This window comes from Eublepharis macularius, chromosome 12, assembly GCF_028583425.1.
Source record: "Eublepharis macularius isolate TG4126 chromosome 12, MPM_Emac_v1.0, whole genome shotgun sequence".
Classification (NCBI taxonomy): Eukaryota; Metazoa; Chordata; class Lepidosauria; order Squamata; family Eublepharidae; genus Eublepharis; species Eublepharis macularius.
The window spans coordinates 1845366-1865200 of record NC_072801.1 but is presented as its reverse complement, the minus strand read 5'-3'; the positions used below and the strand labels follow the sequence as shown (position 1 = coordinate 1865200).

The window sequence follows — 19835 nt, the reverse complement described above, 5'->3', positions numbered from 1 at the left end:
TTGGCAGGAAGTGACCCTTTGAGGGAAAAAGGCTCCTCCTTGCCAGAGGCAGAGCTGAGACAGCCGGGCTAAGGCAAGGAGTGGAGAGCACGTGGTGAGCTGCTGCTAGAAGGTAAAGGGTTCCCCCCTCCCCCTGTTTTTCTGCCTTTTGGCCTGTGGGCTCCAAAACTCTGCTCGGAGTACTCTTGGAATATACTTGGGAGGCGATGATGTCGACAGAAGGCCCCTTTCCAGTCACCTGCATGGAGTGTGCCATGTTAGTTTTCCTCCTGGAAGAGAAGGCGGACTTTGCTTGTCAGAAGTGTAAGCTGGTCAGGCTTTTGGAGGAGAAGATTCAGAGCCTGGAAGAGAGGATCACCGTCCTTCAGGAACTCAAGGAAGGGGAGGATTTTATTGAGAAAAGCCTGGGGGCTCTGCACAAGCATGAAGAAATAAGTCAAAGAGAAGAAGGAAGAGTCGATCTCCCTTCTGACCTCCTCTCAGTTCTGCAGTACAAACTGGAAGACGTGGACTAAGGTGACACTCTGGTCCACTGGAGGTCAAGAATCATTTTGAGGTGCTTGAGATGGTGACGGAGATGAGAGTGGAAGGAGAACCACAAAGACCTGGAGGAGGGAGTGAAGGGGGTATGGGGCCACACGGAAGTGGAAGAAAATGGAAAGTGGTGGTCATCGGGGACTCTCTGCTCAGGGGTATGGAACATCATATGTCCAGGCCAGATCCCCTACTCCGAGAGATATGTTGCTTGCCAGGAGCCAGAATTCAGGATATTACAGACCGACTGTCGAAACTGATCAGACTGACTGATCAGTACCCATTTGTGCTGGTTCACATGGGAACAAATGACATGACTGCAAATACCATCACATGAATTAAAGAGGACTATGAAGCTCTTGGAAGGTAGTTGAAGACATTGGGGGCACAGGTGGTATTCTCTTTTATCCTTCCTGTCAAAGGAAGAGGAAAGCAAAGGGAGCAGACCATACTCGAGGTGAATCAGCTGAGGTGGTGGTGCCGGCAGGATTGCTTTAGGTTCAAGGACCACGGGATAAGTTTTCTCAGAGAAGGCCTTCTGGCACATGATGGGATTCACCTCTCAAGGCTAGGGAAGAAAATGTTTGGAAAGAACCTGGAGAGTTTTATCAGGAGAGCTTTAAACTGATGCCGCAAGGGGAAGGGGATGATCGACATTGCGACTTCAATGAAGAAGAGATAACAGCGGGGTCCCACCTGGGTATGACAGATCAAACAAAGGTACAAGACTACAAGTGCCTTTATACCAATGCCCGAAGTATGAGTAATAAGAAGGACGAGCTTGAGCTTCTCTTGCAAACAGAGGGCTACAATATAGTAGGAATTACTGAGACTTGGTGGGATGATTCCCATGACTGGAATGTGGTAGTGGATGGGTACAAGCTGTTCAAGCAAAACCGGAAGGGTAGAAGAGGAGGTGGAGTGGCATTGTATGTGAAGAGAGGGCTTGATTGTCAGCATGTTCTGGAGAATATGGTTGACAGCCCAGTGGAAAGTATATGGGTGGAAATAAGGGGAGGAAGGAAAATGGCTATTGTTGTTGGAGTCTGCTACAGATCACCTCACCAGGGAGAGGAAATGGATGCTGCCTTCCTTGAACAGATTGGTAGAGTATCCAGACATCAGAACCTTATAATTATGGGTGACTTCAACTTCCCCGATGTGTGCTGGGAGACAAGCTCAGCAAACCGACAAGACTCACGCAACTTCCTGACCTGCCTGGCCAATAACTTTCTTTTTCAAATGGTGGAGGAAGCTACAAGGGATTCAGCCATACTTGACTTAATTTTAATCAACAGGGAAGAATTGGTAGATGGGGTGAATGTGGTGGGGACCCTAGGAGGAAGTGGCCATTTCCTCCTTGAATTCCTGTTGCTGTGGGGGGCCAAGGAAGTTCGTAGCCAGACTTGTAGGTTAGATTTTCATAGGGCTGACTACAATGAACTCAGAGGCTTAATGAGAGTCATTCCGTGGGGGAGTGTGCTGGAAGGGAAAGGAGCAAATGAAGGGTAGGCTCTTCTCAAACATGCTCAAGCCCTCACTATTCCAACAAGACGGAAACATGGTAAGGGCTCCAAGAAACCGATGTGGATGAACAGAAAGCTCCAGAATAAGCTAAGGGAGAAAAAGGAAATGTTCAGGAAATGGCAAGAAGGACAAACCTCAAAAGAGGAATATATGAGGGTTACTAGGTACTGCAGATCAGCCATCAGAGAAGCCAAAGCTCAGTATGAACTGGGTCTGGCCAGGGGAGCTCGCTACAATAAGAAAAACTTCTACAGATATGTGAGAAGCAAACGCAAGGTAAAAGAGGCAGTTGGAAGGAGAAACTCTGATGGAGGACAGGGGAAAAGCAGACAGGCTTAATGACTTTTTTGCTTCTGTTATCTCCCCGAAGAACTCGAGCCCATCTAGAGATGGTAGAAGACATGACAGGACACCTGGGTGGCTAGTTGACATTGACAGAGAGGTTGTGGAGAGGCACCTGGCTACAAATCCCCTGGGCCGGATGGTGTGCATCCAATGGTACTCAAAGACCTTTCTAGAGAACTTGCAGAGCCTCTGTCCATCATCTTCAAGGCCTTCTTGAGGACTGGAGATGTGCCACAAGATTGAAGAAGAACAAATGTTATCTCAGTCTGTAAGAAAGGGAAGAAGGATGACCTGGGAAACTACAGGTCAGTCAGTTTGACTTCTGTTGCTGGGATGATATTAGACCAGATTTTAAAGGGATCAATCTGTAAGTATCTGAAGGACCGCTTAGTGATCCGGGGCAGTCAACATGGTTTTGTCCCCAACAGATCTTGTCAGACCAACCTCGTTTCCTTCTTTGATTGAGCGACGAGGATTGTGGGAACTCTGTCAACATGATTTACCCGGATTTCAGTAAAGCTTTTGATAAGGTTCCCCATGACATTCTAATGGGTAAACTGGAAAACTGCAGACTGGACTATAGGACAGTTTGTTGGATCAGGAACTGGTTAAAGGACTGCACGTGGTGATCAATGGCGTTTCATCAGATTGGAGGGATGTGTCCAGTGGGGTGCTGCAGGGCTTGGTTTGGGGTCCGGTACTTTTCAATATTTTTATCAATGATCTGGATGAAGGGGTAAATGGGCTACTCATTAAATTTGCTGATACCAAATTGGGAGGAGTGGCAAATACCCAAGAAGATAGAGTTCAAATTCAACAAGGCCTGAATACTCTGGAGAAGTGGGTGGTTGTGAACAGGGTGCAATTCAACATAGATAAGTGCACAGTATTACATCTGGGCCACAAAAATGTGAAGCACAAATACTGGATGGGGGATACACTTTTGGGTAGTAATGTATGCAAAAGAGATCTTGGGGTAAGAGTGGACTGTAAACTAAATATGAGCAGTCAGTGTGATGCGGTGGCAAAAAAGGCAAACTCAGTCTTGGATTGTATCAAAAGGGCCATTGCATTGAAATTGCAGGAGGTCATAGTCCCTCTCTTAGGGTCAGGCCACACCTGGAGTACTGTGTGTAGTTCTGGAGGCCTCACTTCAAAAAGGATGTGGACAAAATCGAGAGGGTGCAGAAGAGAGCGACGAGAATGATCAGAGATGCAGAGGAGTTAGCCGTGTTAGTCTGTAGTAGCAAAATCAAAAAGAGTCCAGTAGCACCTTTAAGACTAACCAACTTTATTGTAGCATAAGCTTTCGAGAATCACAGTTCTCTTCATCAGATGCATGGAGGGCAAGAAGAAACTGGTCAGATATATAGGTGGAGAGGGGAGGGAGAAGTAGATGCAAACAGTAGCTTCTGATATGGAGATCAGTTTGCTTCTGTGAAGGAAGTCAGTTACTTCTGATAATGGGATAACCATTCATAGTCTCTATTCAATCCCAGCTTGACTGAGTCAAATTTACATATGAATTCCAATTCAGCAGCTTCCCGTTGGATTGGATTGGAATTCGTATGTAAATTTGACTCAGTCAAGCTGGGATTGAATAGAGACTATGAATGGTTATCCCATTATCAGAAGCAACTGACTTCCTTCACAGAAGCAAACTGATCTCCATATCAGAAGCTACTGTTTGCATCTACTCCTCCCTCCCCTCTCCACCTATATAACTGACCAGTTTCTTCTTGCCCTCCATGCATCTGACGAAGAGAACTGTGATTCTCGAAAGCTTATGCTACAATAAAGTTGGTTAATCTTAAAGGTGCTACTGGACTCTTTTTGAGAATGATCAGGGATCTAGAGACTTGGCCCTACGAGGCAAGGCTGAGGGCCTTGGGAATGTTTAGTTTGGAGAAGAGGAAATTAAGGGGGGACAGGATTGCTCTCTTTAAATATTTGAAAGGTTGTCATTTGGAGGAGGACCAGAAGCTGTTCCAGTTGGCAGCAGAGGATAGGACTTGATGCAATGGGCTTAAATTACATGCAGAAAGGTACTGGCTGGATATTAGGAAAAACTTTTTCACGGTCAGAGTAGTTGAAAGGTGGAATCAGCTGCCTAGGGAGGTGGTGAGCTCCCCTTCACTGGCAGTTTTCAAGAAAAGGCTGGATGAATACTTGTCAGAGATGCTTTAGGCTCATCCTGCATTGGGCAGGGGGTTGGACTAGAAGGTCTGTATGGCCCCTTCCAACTCTATGATTCTGACCCTGAAATCTTGAGGATTTCAGACGACAGGTGCCTGTCCAAATGTCTAGCAAAGTTTGTGGCCAGACGGAGTCCTCATGCCTCCTCTTTTCTCTGCAGGGGGCCTGGCAGCTGTGATCTACACGGACACCCTGCAGACGGTTATCATGCTGGTGGGTGCACTGACTCTAATGGGATTCAGTGAGTACATTTCCTAATTTACTCTCTGAATTTAAAACAAAGAATCACATGGTGACTTAAAAGTGGACATTTATTGTGGCATCATCTTTTGTGAGCCAGCACTCACTTTGACAAATGTACAACATCTTACGTTCAGAGACAAAAAGCATTATATAAATGCTAAGACTTATATCTGGATCTTTATTTGATAGTAGGTCCTTATGAGGCCGAGGTGCATATGGGAAAAGGAACATTATATGAAATGTATTAGGATGATGCCGGTTATAGAGCTGAAACCAGAATTCTCCCCTGCAACCAACCCTTCCCCTACATCTCAGTCTTTGAACCTAATGAGCTTTCTGAAATAGCCTTACTGAGCAAACTTCCAACAGCAGCTTCCTGCTCCCCATTCCAGGCTTTGCCAAAGTTGGAGGGCTTGAAGACTTGCAGAACAGATACTTCAAAGCCATTGCTAGCAGCTACAGTGGAAATGGCAGTTGTGGCTTGCCAAGGGATGATGCCTTTCACATATTCAGGGACCCTGTGACATCTGACCTCCCATGGCCAGGAGTCCTGGTTGGAATGACCATCCCATCTCTGTGGTACTGGTGCACAGACCAGGTAAGACTTAGTTGGTTCCATCAAACAGGTTTTTCTTCTGGATAACAGCAAATCAGTCTGCATACACAGCCTTAGAAGATAAAGAAGGGCCAGTGAGCTACTTCAGAAGTACAGAAGAGGTGTGACAACTAACCCTTTGCAGCGCTATCCCCATACCCTAAGGGGGAAAGCGTCACATCTGTTTCATTCTGCAGTGTGGGATGGAGCTCCAGGTCACCCTTGTAATGTAAAATCTACCCCGCCCCTTAACAGTGGTCTGAACTTGAATCCCATACATTCTATCCCTGGCACCACTCTTTCAGCTCTTCTTGACTGTTGCTTAAAAGTCACTGCTGTCCTGGAGAGAAAGTTCTGACCTTCAAAACACAATTTGGGGATTCCAAAAAGGATTGAATGTACAGCAGTAATTGTAAATAAACAATGCCTAGCTGTATACATCTCAGTTTGCCTTCTGAGCCCTGGACTGAAATGTTTCCTTCCCCTGCAGGTCATTGTTCAAAGGTCTCTTGCTGCCAAGTCCCTGTCTCATGCCAAGGGAGGGTCCTTACTGGCCTCCTATTTGAAGGTCCTGCCTCTCTTTATGATGGTCCTGCCTGGCATGATTAGCCGTATCCTCTTTCCAGGTAAGAAGCAATAGCCAGATGCCTTCTGCCCATGGTAACTGTTATCTGCTCTTGGGTCTATTATAAATACATTTAAAATACAGTACAAGAGAATTTGTTGTAGGTTTTTTGGGGGGTGGGTGGGTTTTGTTATAAACCAACAGTGGTTAAATAGGTAGGCAAGGTCAAATTCCAAGAAGAGCACAGAAGGGGTGAGCTCGTTCTGGAAAAGTCTTCACAAGCTAACAAGTTGTTCAGTCTGGGGATGCTTCTTGTAAGCCCAAACTTTATAAGGCCTGATGTTTTTGTGAATGGCTCCATGGGGCGTGTTCTGGATCCCAGCCTAGGAGGGAAACTGGAGGCAAATGGTTGCCATATGCAGGTTTCAGCAACTCTAAGAGATAGGCCCAACATGGTAGGAGTCCTCCTGGTTCAGGTCCCATTCTGGCAGGGTACAATATGTGAACTAGGGCTATGCTTTAGCTATTGTGTGGTAATTCTTGTATGCTCTTGGTTTGTGATAGTTTCCTATCTATTTTAATGCTTTCTAAATCTTGCTCTCTCCCTCTGCTTATTTAGTCATGGCTTTTTTTGACTATATATAGGACGTTTATGAAAGCCTATGAGATGGTGGTGAAGGCTGTGAAGAAGGAGCCTCCATACAGCCTCCATCGCATCAGCTAGCTCACACCCAGCAAAATTGTTCAATGTGATTCGGTCACTAGTCTCCCTCCCAGGGGGAGACCACCAAATTCAGAATTCGGACATCAGCTGTGAGGCTTTGGGGAGCTTTTTCGCTGAAAATTTTTTGTCTCTCTGCCGTGACCTGCCAGCCACAGTTGATACAGTGAAGGAACTAGAGACCCCTTGGCCATCTTTAGGGTCAATATTTGATCAGTTCAGTCCACTCTCTGGGGAAGAGATTGACAGGACCCTGCAATCTGTTAGGCCCACCACGTGCCCCCTGGACCTATGCCCATCGTGGCTGGTAAAGGCCAGTGCCAATGGTCTGCAGTCCTCGTTCGAGGCCATTGTTAACACATCCTTGGGCACTGGGGTTTTCCCCGGGCCACTAAAGGAAGCCGTGGTGAGACCGCTCCTGAAGAGACCATCACTGGACCCCACTGACCTGATCAATTATCGCCCAGTCTCGAACCTCCCGTTTCTGGGAAAGGTGATTGAGCAGGCGGCGGTGGGACAGATACAGGGTTTTCTGAATGATGTCTCGGCCCTAGATCCCTTTCAGTCTGGGTTCCAGCCAGGACATGGGATGGAGACGCTGCTGGTCGCCCTCACAGACATCTGGACCGAGGTGGTTCAGCGCTGCTGATATTACTGGATTTGTCAGCAGCGTTTGACACAGTCGATTACGATCTTCTGACTCACCGCCTCGCCGATGTGGGGATACGAGGGACTGCCTTACAGTGGCTTGTCTCTTTTCTCCACAGTTGGGGACAGAGGGTGGTGCTTGGGGAGAAATTGTCACCCCGTCACCCATTGGTGTGCGGGGTGCCGCAGGGGGCAATACTCTCCCCTTTACTGTTTAACATCTATATGTGCCCCCTTGCCCAGCTGGTGTGAAGTTTTGGGCTTGGGTGCCATCAATGTGCAGATGACACCCAGCTGTATCTGATGATGGACAGCTGGCCCAGCTCAGCCCCAGAGGTCCTGGAACATGCATTTGCAGCCGTGACTGGTTGGTTGAAACAGAGTCGACTGAAACTGAACCCAACAAAGACGGAGGTCCTATACTTGAGCTATGGGGGACTGGCTTCAGGACTCTGGCTCCTGACCCTCGATGGGGCACAGCTTGTGCCTGTTCCAAGGGTTAAGAGCCTGGGGGTGATCCTAGATGCCTCCCTGAAAATGGAGGCACAGGTCACAGCTGTTGTCAGGTCTTCTTTTTTTCACCTGTGGCAGACCAGACAACTTGTCCCTTACCTGTCTACCTGTGACTTAACTACAGTGATCCAGGCAATGGTCATCTCTAGGTTAGATTACTGTAACTCGCTCTACCTGGGCCTACCCTTGTGCCTGACTCGAAGATTACAGCTGGTGCAAAATGCAGCGGAGCACATCATTATGAAAGCACCAAATAGGGTGCATATTACACCAATATTGCACAAGCTACATTGGTTGCCAGTGGAGTATCGGATCAGGTTCAAGGTCTTGGTATTGACCTATAAGGCCCTGGGCGGACTGGGGCCAGCGTACCTGAGGGACCGTCTCTCCCTGTATATTCCCCAGGGGACCCTCCGATCAGGAGAAAAGAAATTTTTATCAGTCCCTGGCTCCAAGGAGGCCTGCCTGGCCTCGACTAGAGCAAGAGCTCAGTCCTAGCTCCTACCTGGTGGAACACTCTATCTACCGAGACCAGGGCCCGGCAGGATCTACTATCTTTCCGCCGGGCCTGTAAGACAGAGTTGTTCCGCCAGGCTTATGGCTGAGGCTGGGCCTCCACTGGCTGGAGGATACAACATTTACTCCCCTCCCTATGAGAGCTGCCCACCACTGTTCTTAAGCTGCTGCTATGCTTAACTGCACTGTTGCACTTTTTGTAATCAACGGTATTGCCGCCATCAAGAAAAGAGTGCTGCTATTTTTTATATCTTTGTACAATGCTTTTAAATGTTTTATATGAAATGTTTTAAATGTTTTAATGTTGTTATCCGCCCTGAGCCTGCTTGTGGGGAGGGTGGAATATAAATACGATAAAATATTGTGTTGCAGATCTAGTGGCTTGTGCTGATCGAACAGCTTGTAAAGAAATTTGCGGCAACCCATCTGGATGTTCTGACATTGCTTATCCAAAACTTGTCATTGAACTTCTGCCAATAGGTAAGTGACAGCTGTGCAACTGAAAGGGGCTTAGAAGGTATAACTGGTCAAAAACACTGCAGCCAGGGTGTTAACAAGCTAGAGTCACTGAGAGCACAGAATTCCAGTTTTGCAACAACTTTGCTGGCTTCTGATTAGTTTCCACGCACTTTTGAACTCTGAAGTTCTGATTGGTCCAGGATGCCTTATCCATAGAAACATATCTGTGCACTAAGTTCTATCTGTTTATTTATTTACTTCATTTATACCTCACCTTTCTCCCCAGTGGGAACTCAAGGTGACGTGCATTGTTCTCTCCATTTTATCCTCACAACTACCGTATAAGAGAGTTAGGCTGAGATAATGTGACCGGCCCAAGGTTACCCAGCAAGTTTCCACGGCAGAGGGGGGATCCAAACCTGGGTCTCCCAGATTTTAGTCTGACACCCTATCCACTATACCATACTGGCTCCAAGGTCACCCCTGGGGGCTTTGCTTCACGGCATCCCAACATTTCAGGTGTGGTGGGTGAGTTGTTTTAATTTTATCTTTTATGGTAGATATTTTACTTCTCTTGTGCTCAGGCTTAAAACAACAGAAAACCATTATACGTGTATATTTTACATTTATATAATAAATTCCGAGTGAAGGATTCCCATTAACCGTAGGGCAGCATTATTACCCCCTGTTATGGATTGGGGGGGTGTCTTTTCTTTCCTCCCTCTGATCCCTCATTTTCTCTACTAGTGCCACCATCACCCCAACTGAAACAAGCTTTTCCTTTCACTAGCCGTTGGGGAAGGTTGGTGAGCCTCTCCGTGTGTACATAGCACATGACCAAGCAGCCAGCATGCAGGTGAGGACTGACACAACTTACCTTAACTGAGAAAAGTCTTTCCTGAACTACAATAGACTGCAGAATATGAGGAGCACACAGGTTAGGGAGAATAGATCTTGCACAAGGTTTGCAGCCACATAGAAGAAAAGAAACACAAAGTTGCCACGGTCTACCTATCACAATAAGCCTTACCACAGAGTACCTTCATCTCCTTCTTGAGGTGGGCATCCAGTGCTGTGGAGGAGGAAGCAGGCCCGCAAAGTGGACCCTCTGTCCTCTGCATCCAGAACTTCACTAGAGCAGTACAGCTAAACAGCTGCAGGGCTTTTTGTATTTTCTCTTTCCCGGGGTGGGGGTGGGGGGTGGGGTTCCCTTCCCTAAATCCAGCCTCTTTCCTAGCTGCCATGGCTAGCTGGATGCCCTATCACATATTTCTTGTCTCTTAGGTTCCTAGTTTTATGATGGTAACAAAAGGCTAAAGCAACACAGTTTTTTATCCCAAGTTGCCCGTTTCTTCAAACATCCAAAGGAGAGCTGTCAGGTGGAGCAAATGGCATTTAATTTGCCCTGCTCTTCCTGGATCTCTAGGCTAGCTTTGAGCTTGATTATGAAAAGGTGAATCAGAGGCAAGCGTGATATTAAAATGTCCCAGGTCCTATCCTAACAGCCCCGTATTGCCAATGGAAAAAATTAAGGCTGAGTGCTTTGCTCAAAATCACTCAGTGAACTTCTGGAAGAGGCCATATTTGAACTGGGGACTTCCCTCATCAAAGCTAATTCCTTAGCCATTATGCTTTACCACATGCATTATTAAATAAATAAATATAGAAAGCAGGACTTTTTCAGTGGTGGTACTGAGACCTTGCAATTCCATGCCAAGGAAAGATAATAATGGCTTAATATCAGTTGGCTTTTGGACTTCAGGTCAAAACTGTGCTCTTTCAGAGAGCTTTGTAGGGCAACTATATTTATTTTTAATTGAGTACCACAACTGATTTTGTTATTGTGTTGTTGCTGCTAGTTCTGAGTTGATGTTCATGTATCTGTTTCTTTTGCAATACTGTTTTAAAATTATGTATTGTGGTTTCTAACTTTCTTGTGATCTGGCTTGTGGGATCAAGAGGTGGATTCTAAAAGAAGCTAAAGAAATAATAAATACATATTTCAGAAGTTATCTGTGTATCGTCTGTTATACCTCAACTATGAACTTGCTAGGTGGCCTTAACTAAGTCATTATTTTCTCAGCCCCATAACAGGGAATATAAAGATTACTATGCTAATTTATGTTCTAAGGATTACAGAGCTAATGGGTACGTAGCAGTTGGAAGAGTCATAAAGGGGTGAATGTGAAGTATTATGAGGCTGATTCGCAGCTACGACGAACAGGTGTTTAAAACGCCATTGGAAGGGCCCTGCTCTGCATACCTCCTCCTGTGGCCTCAACTCTAACCTTTCTGTTTCAGTCAGTTAGTAGGCAGCTGAAGCTGTACCCATGTTTGGAGGAATAATAATGATGCTGGTGGAAGACTGGCTTGTGCTTATGGCATGTAAGGGAAGACTTGATGTTCTAGACTCCAAATAGGCCATCCTAGCGTCACAAGCAAGAACAATCCTTATACCAGTGATTACAATAAAGGGGCTATCGAATATTATCATAGGATTATTCAGCAAAATGGAATTATTCAAAAAGGCTTTTGTACTGTAGGGAGGGGCTCGCCCATGCTAATGAGTTAAGGACCACCGACTTCACCACTATGTTGCCTTACGTACTACCTGCTGTCTTAAATATGTGCTCCTGTGAGCTACTTGTGCTTCATGTGGTCTAATGTCAGCCCTCGAATTGCTTATGTTCTGTTTCAGCATTTCTTCAACTCTGTATTGGATTCTTACTAATGCTATGTCTTTGTAAAATTGTGTTTATTGTGTAAAATTGTGCCTATGGCACTGTTTATGGAAATGTCCTTGAAACTGACTGTATTTATTTATTTGATTTGGTTTGTATTCCGCCCTCCAGCATCAGCAGGCTCACTACTAATCTCACACTGTGTAATCCGCCTTGAGTCTCAGTGAAAAAGGTGGACGCTAAATGAAATAAATAAATATAATTCCTACAGTCTTCTGACCTCACAAATCGCTTCCATATTTAATGGGAAACTGTTGCTGAGATCATCCGTGTTTGAAATGTCACCTCAGAAGATTCAAGATTTTGATCTACTTGGCAAGTGTGTAGACTATTAACAGTCACCCGAGGAGTCCTTCTGAGCTCTTACCTCCCATTTCTTCCTGGAGTGGGATGCAAGCTCTTTGCTCCGTAAAGGACACAGCCTTCAAAGTTACTTTCCTCAGTGGCCTTTAATGAAAACATGCATGGTTCAGGCTAATGTGGCCTCTAACAGACTGGCTCAACTTCTCTTTTTGGCTCCAGGGCTCAGAGGGCTCATGATGTCAGTGATGATCGCAGCACTGATGTCATCCCTGACCTCCATCTTCAACAGCGCAAGCACCATTTTCACCATGGATCTCTGGCGGCATTTCAGGCCTCTGTCCTCTGAATGGGAACTGATGATTGTTGGCAGGTGAGACACGCTAACTGTAAGGCACACATCCACCAGGAATCCCAGAAGCCCCATGGTTCATTCACATTGCAGCAGATCTTCTCATTTTATCAATCTGTTATTTTGGATCAAAAGGAATCTGTACACATCTAATGGAGAGGGGTATCTGTTTATCTTTGCAACTCACCTAGTGAATCTGCTTTGTGCAAGAGTCACTGAAAGCTTCTGGGAGTGTTTTTCAAACTTTCTGTCTCGAGATAACCTTTTCTATATTGATTTGTCTGCCAAGGAACCCCTGTGCCATATGGAAGGTTCTGGAGCATGAGTCCATGGTACACAGAGAGCTCACACAGCACAGTGGCCAGCCCTGTTGGGCCTCATTGCTGCCCTGCATGAACAGAGTGTACACCATGGACTGTGCATTACAAGGGATCAGCCATGGAAGGCAAGCTGGTCGTAAGGGAAGCTTGTCTGCCATTATTGATCTTCTTATGGAGAAACCAATGAAAAGCTCCTGAAGGACCCCAGTTTCTATTTACAGAGTTTGGAAACCAGCACCTAGGGGTAAAGGGTTTTTGAGAGCCAGTGTTATTGAAAACTGCTGAAAGGACAGGGGGAGGAGGGGGCTGTGTGGCAGAGGCATCCCTCCAGCAACAGGAATTCCTTTTCATACAAGACTAGCATCTTCCAGTGAGCTGAAAAGCACCTAGTGCCTGAGGAAAGCACCAGATAGTGGGAAAAGAGAGAATCAAGGCTTAGGATCCATGTCTCCATCGCAAAATAAACTGCAAATGTGAAAGAGCAAAAACTCGGCCTTTCCCTCTCTCTGCTGCAGAGTGTTTGTCCTGCTCCTTGTGATTGTGTCTATCCTCTGGATCCCACTGGTGCAGGCCAGCCAGGGTGGCCAGCTTTTTATTTACATCCAGACTATCAGTTCCTACCTGCAACCTCCTGTAGCTGTCATCTTCATTCTGGGGTGCTTCTGGAAGAGAACAAATGAGAAGGTAACATGGTGGAGAGGAGGCCTGCTGCACACGGGCCTGCTGCAGTGCTTCCTGGTTTCTTGTTCCAATGTGGGACTTTTCTTTTCTCCCAGGGTGCATTCTATGGCCTTTTGATCGGGATGGTAATGGGCCTGATCCGGATGGTGCTGGATTTTGTCTATCCGCAGCCATGGTGTGATGAAACAGACAGCCGACCAGCTGTGGTGAAATACGTTCACTATCTCTACTTCTCCATGATCCTGGGGCTAGCCACGCTGATTGTGGTGGTGGTGGTCAGCCTCTGGACGGCGCCTCCTTCAGAAGAAATGGTGAGGACTGCCCAATGGGCATTGCTACTTGTCCTTTTGATACAAATCTGCTTTAATGTCCTGCTCCCAGCATCCCTCAAATTTTTGCACATCTTTGCAGCAGAAGAGTAATGTCACTATAAGTGTGTAAGCACACTTGGTCCTTCTAGCCATTAGTAGGCCCACTGATAGACAGTCCAAGGCAAATGTTCCCATTGCTCTGAGTGCACCAGAACACCCACCATGCATGAATTGTGTTGTTCAGATCTTATTAATTTTCTCTTCATTTGTAATAGAGCCAAACTATGGGCCCTGTTTGTCTAGGCACACAACTGCAAGTCGCCTTCTTCGGAAAGGTGATTTGGCTCACTGTAAAAATCAATCCAGACTGGAAGAGAAAGATGCAAAACTATTGTCTAACTAGTCCTTATTCCCATTTTGAATCAATGGAACCAGACCATGTTAAATCCTACAACCAGAGGATTAACTAGAAACAGGCATCAAGCAGCTACAAATTCGTGAGGAAGGCTTTTCCAAAGCCAGTCTTTTCCACTATAATGATTCTGTACCCAGTACTACATTATGAACTTCCAATAAGTCAGAGAATTCACAGGTCTGAAAGTGGATACAGAAGCATGGAAATAAGTGCCACTGTATTTTGTCCTAAAGGTGTGGCAGTTGCTGAGCTGTCATTTTGGAGTAAACTTGGAAATCTGCAAAGGGGAGCAGTTCTGTTTTACTAGCTCTTTCTATGCCAACAGGTCAGCCGTCTTACATGGTTCACACGCAAGGATGTCCCAGCAGAGAAGGATCCAACAGCCTCCCAAAGCCCCTCACCCAAATCTTCCTCTGGAATCCATGAAGCTTGCCCTCCTCTGACAATGCAGCTCAGCCTTAGTGATGGCCCAGAAAATATTTGCCATGGCAAGACAAGTATGTGACCTATTGCTGTATCTGCTACCTCTTCAGAGTGGAAAACCTTTGCATTCAGTATATGCCAATGTAAGGGAGGGAAAGAGAGCGATTTTTACATTTCTCCTTCTTCTGTTCAAAGTTATGGCAGACTTTAAGAGGCTTTGAACCAGCTAGGCCATTTTCACACTGCTTACCAGCCATGGAACATTGCGCCAAGCTCCCAGAACGACAGCGTCTTCCTGGTGCGATCTCGCACAAGAACAGCAGTTCTCGTGTGAAATTGCACCAGGAAGACACTGTCATTCTGGGAACTTGGCACAATGTTCCATGGCTGGAAAGCAGCGTGAAAACGGCCCTAAACTCACAATTTTCTTTGCAATAAGGCATGGTGCTGCAAGAAGTTTTGCCTAACACTAATCCAGCCAGCCAACTATTCTGGTGTCTAGTCTTTCTGGCAGCTGTTCTAGACAGAGAACTTTGCCACGCCCAGCTCCCTGATAAGATCCAGAAATTCCACTTTTGAAACTGAATTCTATTCTGTCCCTGAATTCACTTCAAAGTTCAGGTGTCAGGTCTTGTTAAACTGATAAAATGTCCCTTGACTGCTTGTATCACAGAGACTTCAAGAGGCAAGAGACAAGCAAATTCAAACAGATATTATTTGGCGGTAGAGCCCCTTATTTCATGCAGAAGACCCCAGGTTCCATCAAGAGCATCTCTAATCTCAGTTGTGTTATGTGCCATCAAGTTGCTTCCAACCTATGATGGCCCTATGAATGAAAGACCTCCAAAATGTCCTACCATTAACAGACTTGGGCCGATTCCAGACGGCCCTCCCCATCGCGAAACGTCGCGCGTCGTCGCGCAGAAAACGCGAAATATCGCGTTTTCTCACGCGAGTTTTGCGCAATGTCGCGCAAAACTCGTGCGAGAAAACGCGATATTTCGCGTTTTCTGCACGACGACGCACGATGACGCGTGACGTTTCGCGATGGGGAGGGCCGTCTGGAATCGGCCTTGCTCACATCTTGCAAACTGGAGGGTGTGGTTTCTTTTATTAAGGCAAGCCATCTTGTTTTAGGACTTCCTCTTTTCCTACTGCCTTCTACTTTTCCTAGTATTACTTTCCAGAGAATCTTGTCTTATGATGTGACCAAAGTACGATAGCCTCAGTTTTGTCATTTTAGCTTCTAGAGAGAATTCAGGCTTGATTTGATCTAGTACCCACTTATTTGTCTTTTTGCCCATCCATGGTATCTGCAAAATTCTCCTCCAGCACCACATTTCAAATGAATCCATTTTCTTCCTGTCAGCTTTCCCTTTAGTCCAACTTTCACATCCATACATAGTAATGGGGAATACCATTGTTTGGATTATTTTGATCTTAGCCCCCAGAGAGACATCCTTATCTTTAAGGATCTTTTCTAGTTCCCTCATTGCTGCTCTTCCAAGTCTCAATCTTCTTCTGATTTCTTGGTTACAATCTCCCTTTTGGTTGATGATTGAGCCAAGGAATACATTTTTTTTAACAATTTCAATTTCCTCATTGTCAACTTTAAAATTGTATAATTCCTCAGTAGTCATTACCTATGTCTTTTCATGTTCTGCTGTAATCTTGCTTTGGTGCTTTTTTTCTTTAACCTTCATCAGTAGTCATTTCAGGCCTTCACCCTATGATGAGACCATCTCAGGCAGCAGGTGTTTAAAAAAGACTTTACTCTGTCTTAGACCATGGAGAGTCGCTGCCAGGCAAACAAGTCCAAATGAACCAAAGGCATAAGATAGCTTCATATCCTGTACAGTGCCTTCCTAGAGGGTATAAAGGTTAAGTAATAGTAGTAATAGATTTAAGATAATTCAAGAATAGTGAATAGAGAATCTAGGCTGGCAGTTATTCTGGGTCAGTCATTCCAGAATAAAAGGGCATGGTCTTCTGTTTGTGGTGATGAAGAGTTGAGGGGACAACTTTGAGATGCAGGATATTGTTGGAATGACACGTGAGAGACTTTTGCCCTCAGGGGGTGCCAAGTTAAGCTACCAGCTGTGGAGTCTGAGAATCAGCCTGGGGACTTTCAACATGGGCAAACTGTTCTTATGGACAGGATCATTATTTCACTGTCAACTGTCTCCTCTTTAGGTACTTTGGATGGCAAGAAGGCCTCTAAACTGATGAGACTGTTTTTGTGGGTCTGTGGGATGGACAGCAGAGAAAAAGACACTCCTGAGATTCCTATAGCTACCAAAAGTGAGGCCGCCACGGTTCAACCCAAAGAAGCACCGTGGGTGAAACATGTACTCAACATCAACTTGATACTGTGCTTAAGTGTTGGCGTTTTCCTCTGGGGCTACTTTGCATAGCGCTTGGCTTTGCCCAATTTAAGAGACACTGTTAATACACTTTGGGTTTAAAATACTATGAATAAAATGAAATGTAACTTTAATATAATTATTCTGTAAAACATATGATCTATTTCTTATATCTTGAAAAAAAGAAATACTTGTTTCTTAGAAGCAGTTGAGGAGTTCATGCTTGGCAGGGTCCAGCACAGCTTCAACAATGTCATGGACAAAGGATTGTGAAAAGCTTGCTTGGTCATAAACTAATTTTTTAAAAAAATCTTATTATTTATTGAAATGCAAATTTCAAATGGCCTGTCCTTAATGACCACTGGTTGCGCCTCTGACTGTAATAACATGGTGCTTTGGCTTCAGTATCTGGGTTATGCAGACAGTGTGACTCATTGAGTGATTCCACACACGTTGGATAATGCAGTTCCAATCCTCTTTATAGATCATTTGGAACGGATTTTTTTGTGTGCGGAACAAAAAATCCACATCAAATGATAACGTGCGTTGAAAGTGCATTATCCAACATGTGCGGAATCAGCCATTGTTTCAAAGGTAAATACTGAATGAGGCCTCATTTTCTTTGGAAACAGAAGCTTCCTTTGACTGTCATGGCTAACAGCAGTTCATAAATCTATTCAAACAAGTGGCCATTTCTTCATCTTGAAGCAGGGAATTCCACAAGTTAACTAGGCACTGTGAACAGATATCTAATTCTGAACCTTCTGCAGTTTAATTTGATTGGGCGCCATGAGAGGGGATGCTGAAGAGACTCCTCCCAAAATGATAGTACCTATGGTTGACTGGTTGAAAGCCATGACAGTTTACCAGGCTTGAAATTGGTTTACATTTGCCATGCAAACATGTGAAAAAGTGCACAGTTCTCTGATAGTGAAATGCTAGGTTCCCCTTTCCCTCCTCTGTATATATTCACAAGTGGTATTGGATCAACAGGTGTCAAAATGTACAGCTTTTTATATTTCAGTGGTGTTCAGATAACACTGTTTATGTAGTGAAACTAATATAGGGTGCTAATTAGAAGGGTAAAGGTTTCTCCTCGAAAGGTCATGAGGGCAGCAAGAGGCCGAACCTTCAGCAGGATGGTAAACTATAGCACAATGCTGGCAATAAGAGAAGTGACATTTGCTGAAGTGCACGCCGATGGTAGTACTTGCTGTGAACTTAGCTGGGCATGGTATATTCACAACCTGTTTTGTTTTGTTAAGGGAAGCAGAAATAAGGAGAGATTTTCATACATACACACAGGAGATGTGTTTTCAAGATCTTTTACTGTATATTAAAACAGCAGAAAGTATTTTTGCAGAGTGTTTTATGAGCAATGTCATGTATGTCCTTGTTTTTAAGCCTGCATCTGACGAAGAGAACTGTGGTTCTCGAAAGCTTAAGCTACAGTAAAGTTGGTCAGTCTTAAAGGTGCTACTGAACTCTTTTCATCTTGTTTTTAAGCATGTTTCTATTTATTATTCTGACTGGAATCAGGCACTAGTAGGGAAAATGCTTCTATTTGTCTGTTCAGTTTGCTTTATTGGTCAGTTTTCTTAACAGCACAATAGGCAGTCTAACCCAGTGCTGTTTCTTAGCCTAAGTGCAATGCAGAACGGGTGGGCACAATCCACAAAGATGTTCTCCTGTACCAGCCTCACAACAATGATCAGGATTTGTTCAGGAGAAGCACCTAAGAGATTATGCCAATATTTCAGGCTCAGCGATGTGATTCTTGGAGCAGTACAGGAGAAATGCAACCCTACTGGTAAACCTAGCTACGACAAACTGACAATAAAGTGCTGTGGTGAACTTGGTGGCTTCTGTGTGCTTCTTTGGGACCAGTAGTGCTTTTCCCCAAGAAGGTGTTACGCTCATTTCTTAGTGCAGAGGTGCCAAAATATGAGCACAAGTCAAGGTTGAAATTGTGTTCTTTCAAAAGCAAGCCCAGCCAATACTCAAGGAGGAGGTCCTCATGGTTTTTGTTTAGAGCACACCAGCAAGGGTGTTTAGCAAAACTGCAAAGCAAATATTTGGTTATTGGCATTTTATTTCCTTAGAAGCAAGTTGAAAGGAGGCACACTTACCTGCTTGGAAATCTGAACCACTGGGCTGCACTTTTGTTGGAAGTAGCAAGGTCTGGTATACAAGAAGGAAGCCGAAAAGAAGACCCTACTGTACAGGGGGCAGTAAGGATCAGTTAGATAGGAATGTGAGAGCAGCACCTCTCTTCTCTGTTAAGTGTCACTTCCTTGTCTTGTCTCCTACTGGGCACTATCCTCCTCCTGCTCTCTAAACACACACTCTCTACTATGTAGTTCGATAGTGAGCAGCTGTCTCTATCTCTCCTCTTTACTATCTGAAATGCAGTTCCTAAATAAACACTTTTTACACCTTTAAACAGTACTGCGCAACTACCGCTGTTTATTTGGCGTTCTGCCAACAACTTTCTCACGTACAGGTGGATGGCCTCAGACTCTTCTCTTGGCTTCCGGAAGCAGAGTGCCGAGCTGGGGAGCCATCTTGACAATGGCCAACCCAGTGACAAGGAACACACTCCTCAGTGCACTGGAAGAGATCCGGCGCCGCCAGATGAAGGTGCTCTCTTGCGGGGGGGGGGGGGGGCCCTCAGCACCATCTCATTCTCACAGCCACAGGCTGCCCCTTGCCCCAGTCCCCAGGTTTAGCCTCACAATTGCTCCTGTTGTGCCCTCCTAAGTCCCACAGGCCTCAGCCCAGAACTGCCTCACTTTACAGTAGGATTGTCAACTCTGGGTAGGAAAATTTGGGGAGGTTTCCAGGGGGAGGGAGGGATTAGGGTGGGGAGGGACCTAAGTGGGATGCAACGCTGTACAGTCCACCCAACTAAGCAGCCGTTTCCTCTGGGTGAACTGATCTCTGTGGCCTGGAGATCACTTGTAATTCTGGGAGACCTCCGGCCCCGTCTGGAGGCTGGCAACGCTACTTCACAGTGACCTTTGGGGGGTTGTATTTTACCTCACAGCTTCTCCCTCCTCATTCTCAA

At 45.4% G+C, this 19835-nt stretch overlaps 1 protein-coding gene across 7 annotated transcripts in view; it reads left to right on the top strand.

The window, feature by feature from the left end:
* Positions 1-18686, top strand: part of SLC5A11 (solute carrier family 5 member 11) — a 59650-nt gene extending 40964 nt beyond the window's left edge. For 6 of the 7 annotated variants that reach the window (XM_054992735.1, XM_054992731.1, XM_054992732.1 and 3 more), the window contains 9 exons: positions 4763-4843; positions 5238-5443; positions 5931-6066; positions 8776-8883; positions 12126-12276; positions 13091-13259; positions 13352-13567; positions 14308-14479; positions 16599-18686. In XM_054992735.1, coding sequence (XP_054848710.1) covers positions 4763-4843; positions 5238-5443; positions 5931-6066; positions 8776-8883; positions 12126-12276; positions 13091-13259; positions 13352-13567; positions 14308-14479; positions 16599-16819 — 1460 coding nt within the window. In that variant the 3' untranslated portion in view covers positions 16820-18686. The remainder of the gene's footprint in view (positions 1-4762; positions 4844-5237; positions 5444-5930; positions 6067-8775; positions 8884-12125; positions 12277-13090; positions 13260-13351; positions 13568-14307; positions 14480-16598) is intronic. The other variant, XM_054992737.1, reaches the window with a different exon arrangement.
* Positions 18687-19835: the final 1149 nt, after the last annotated feature.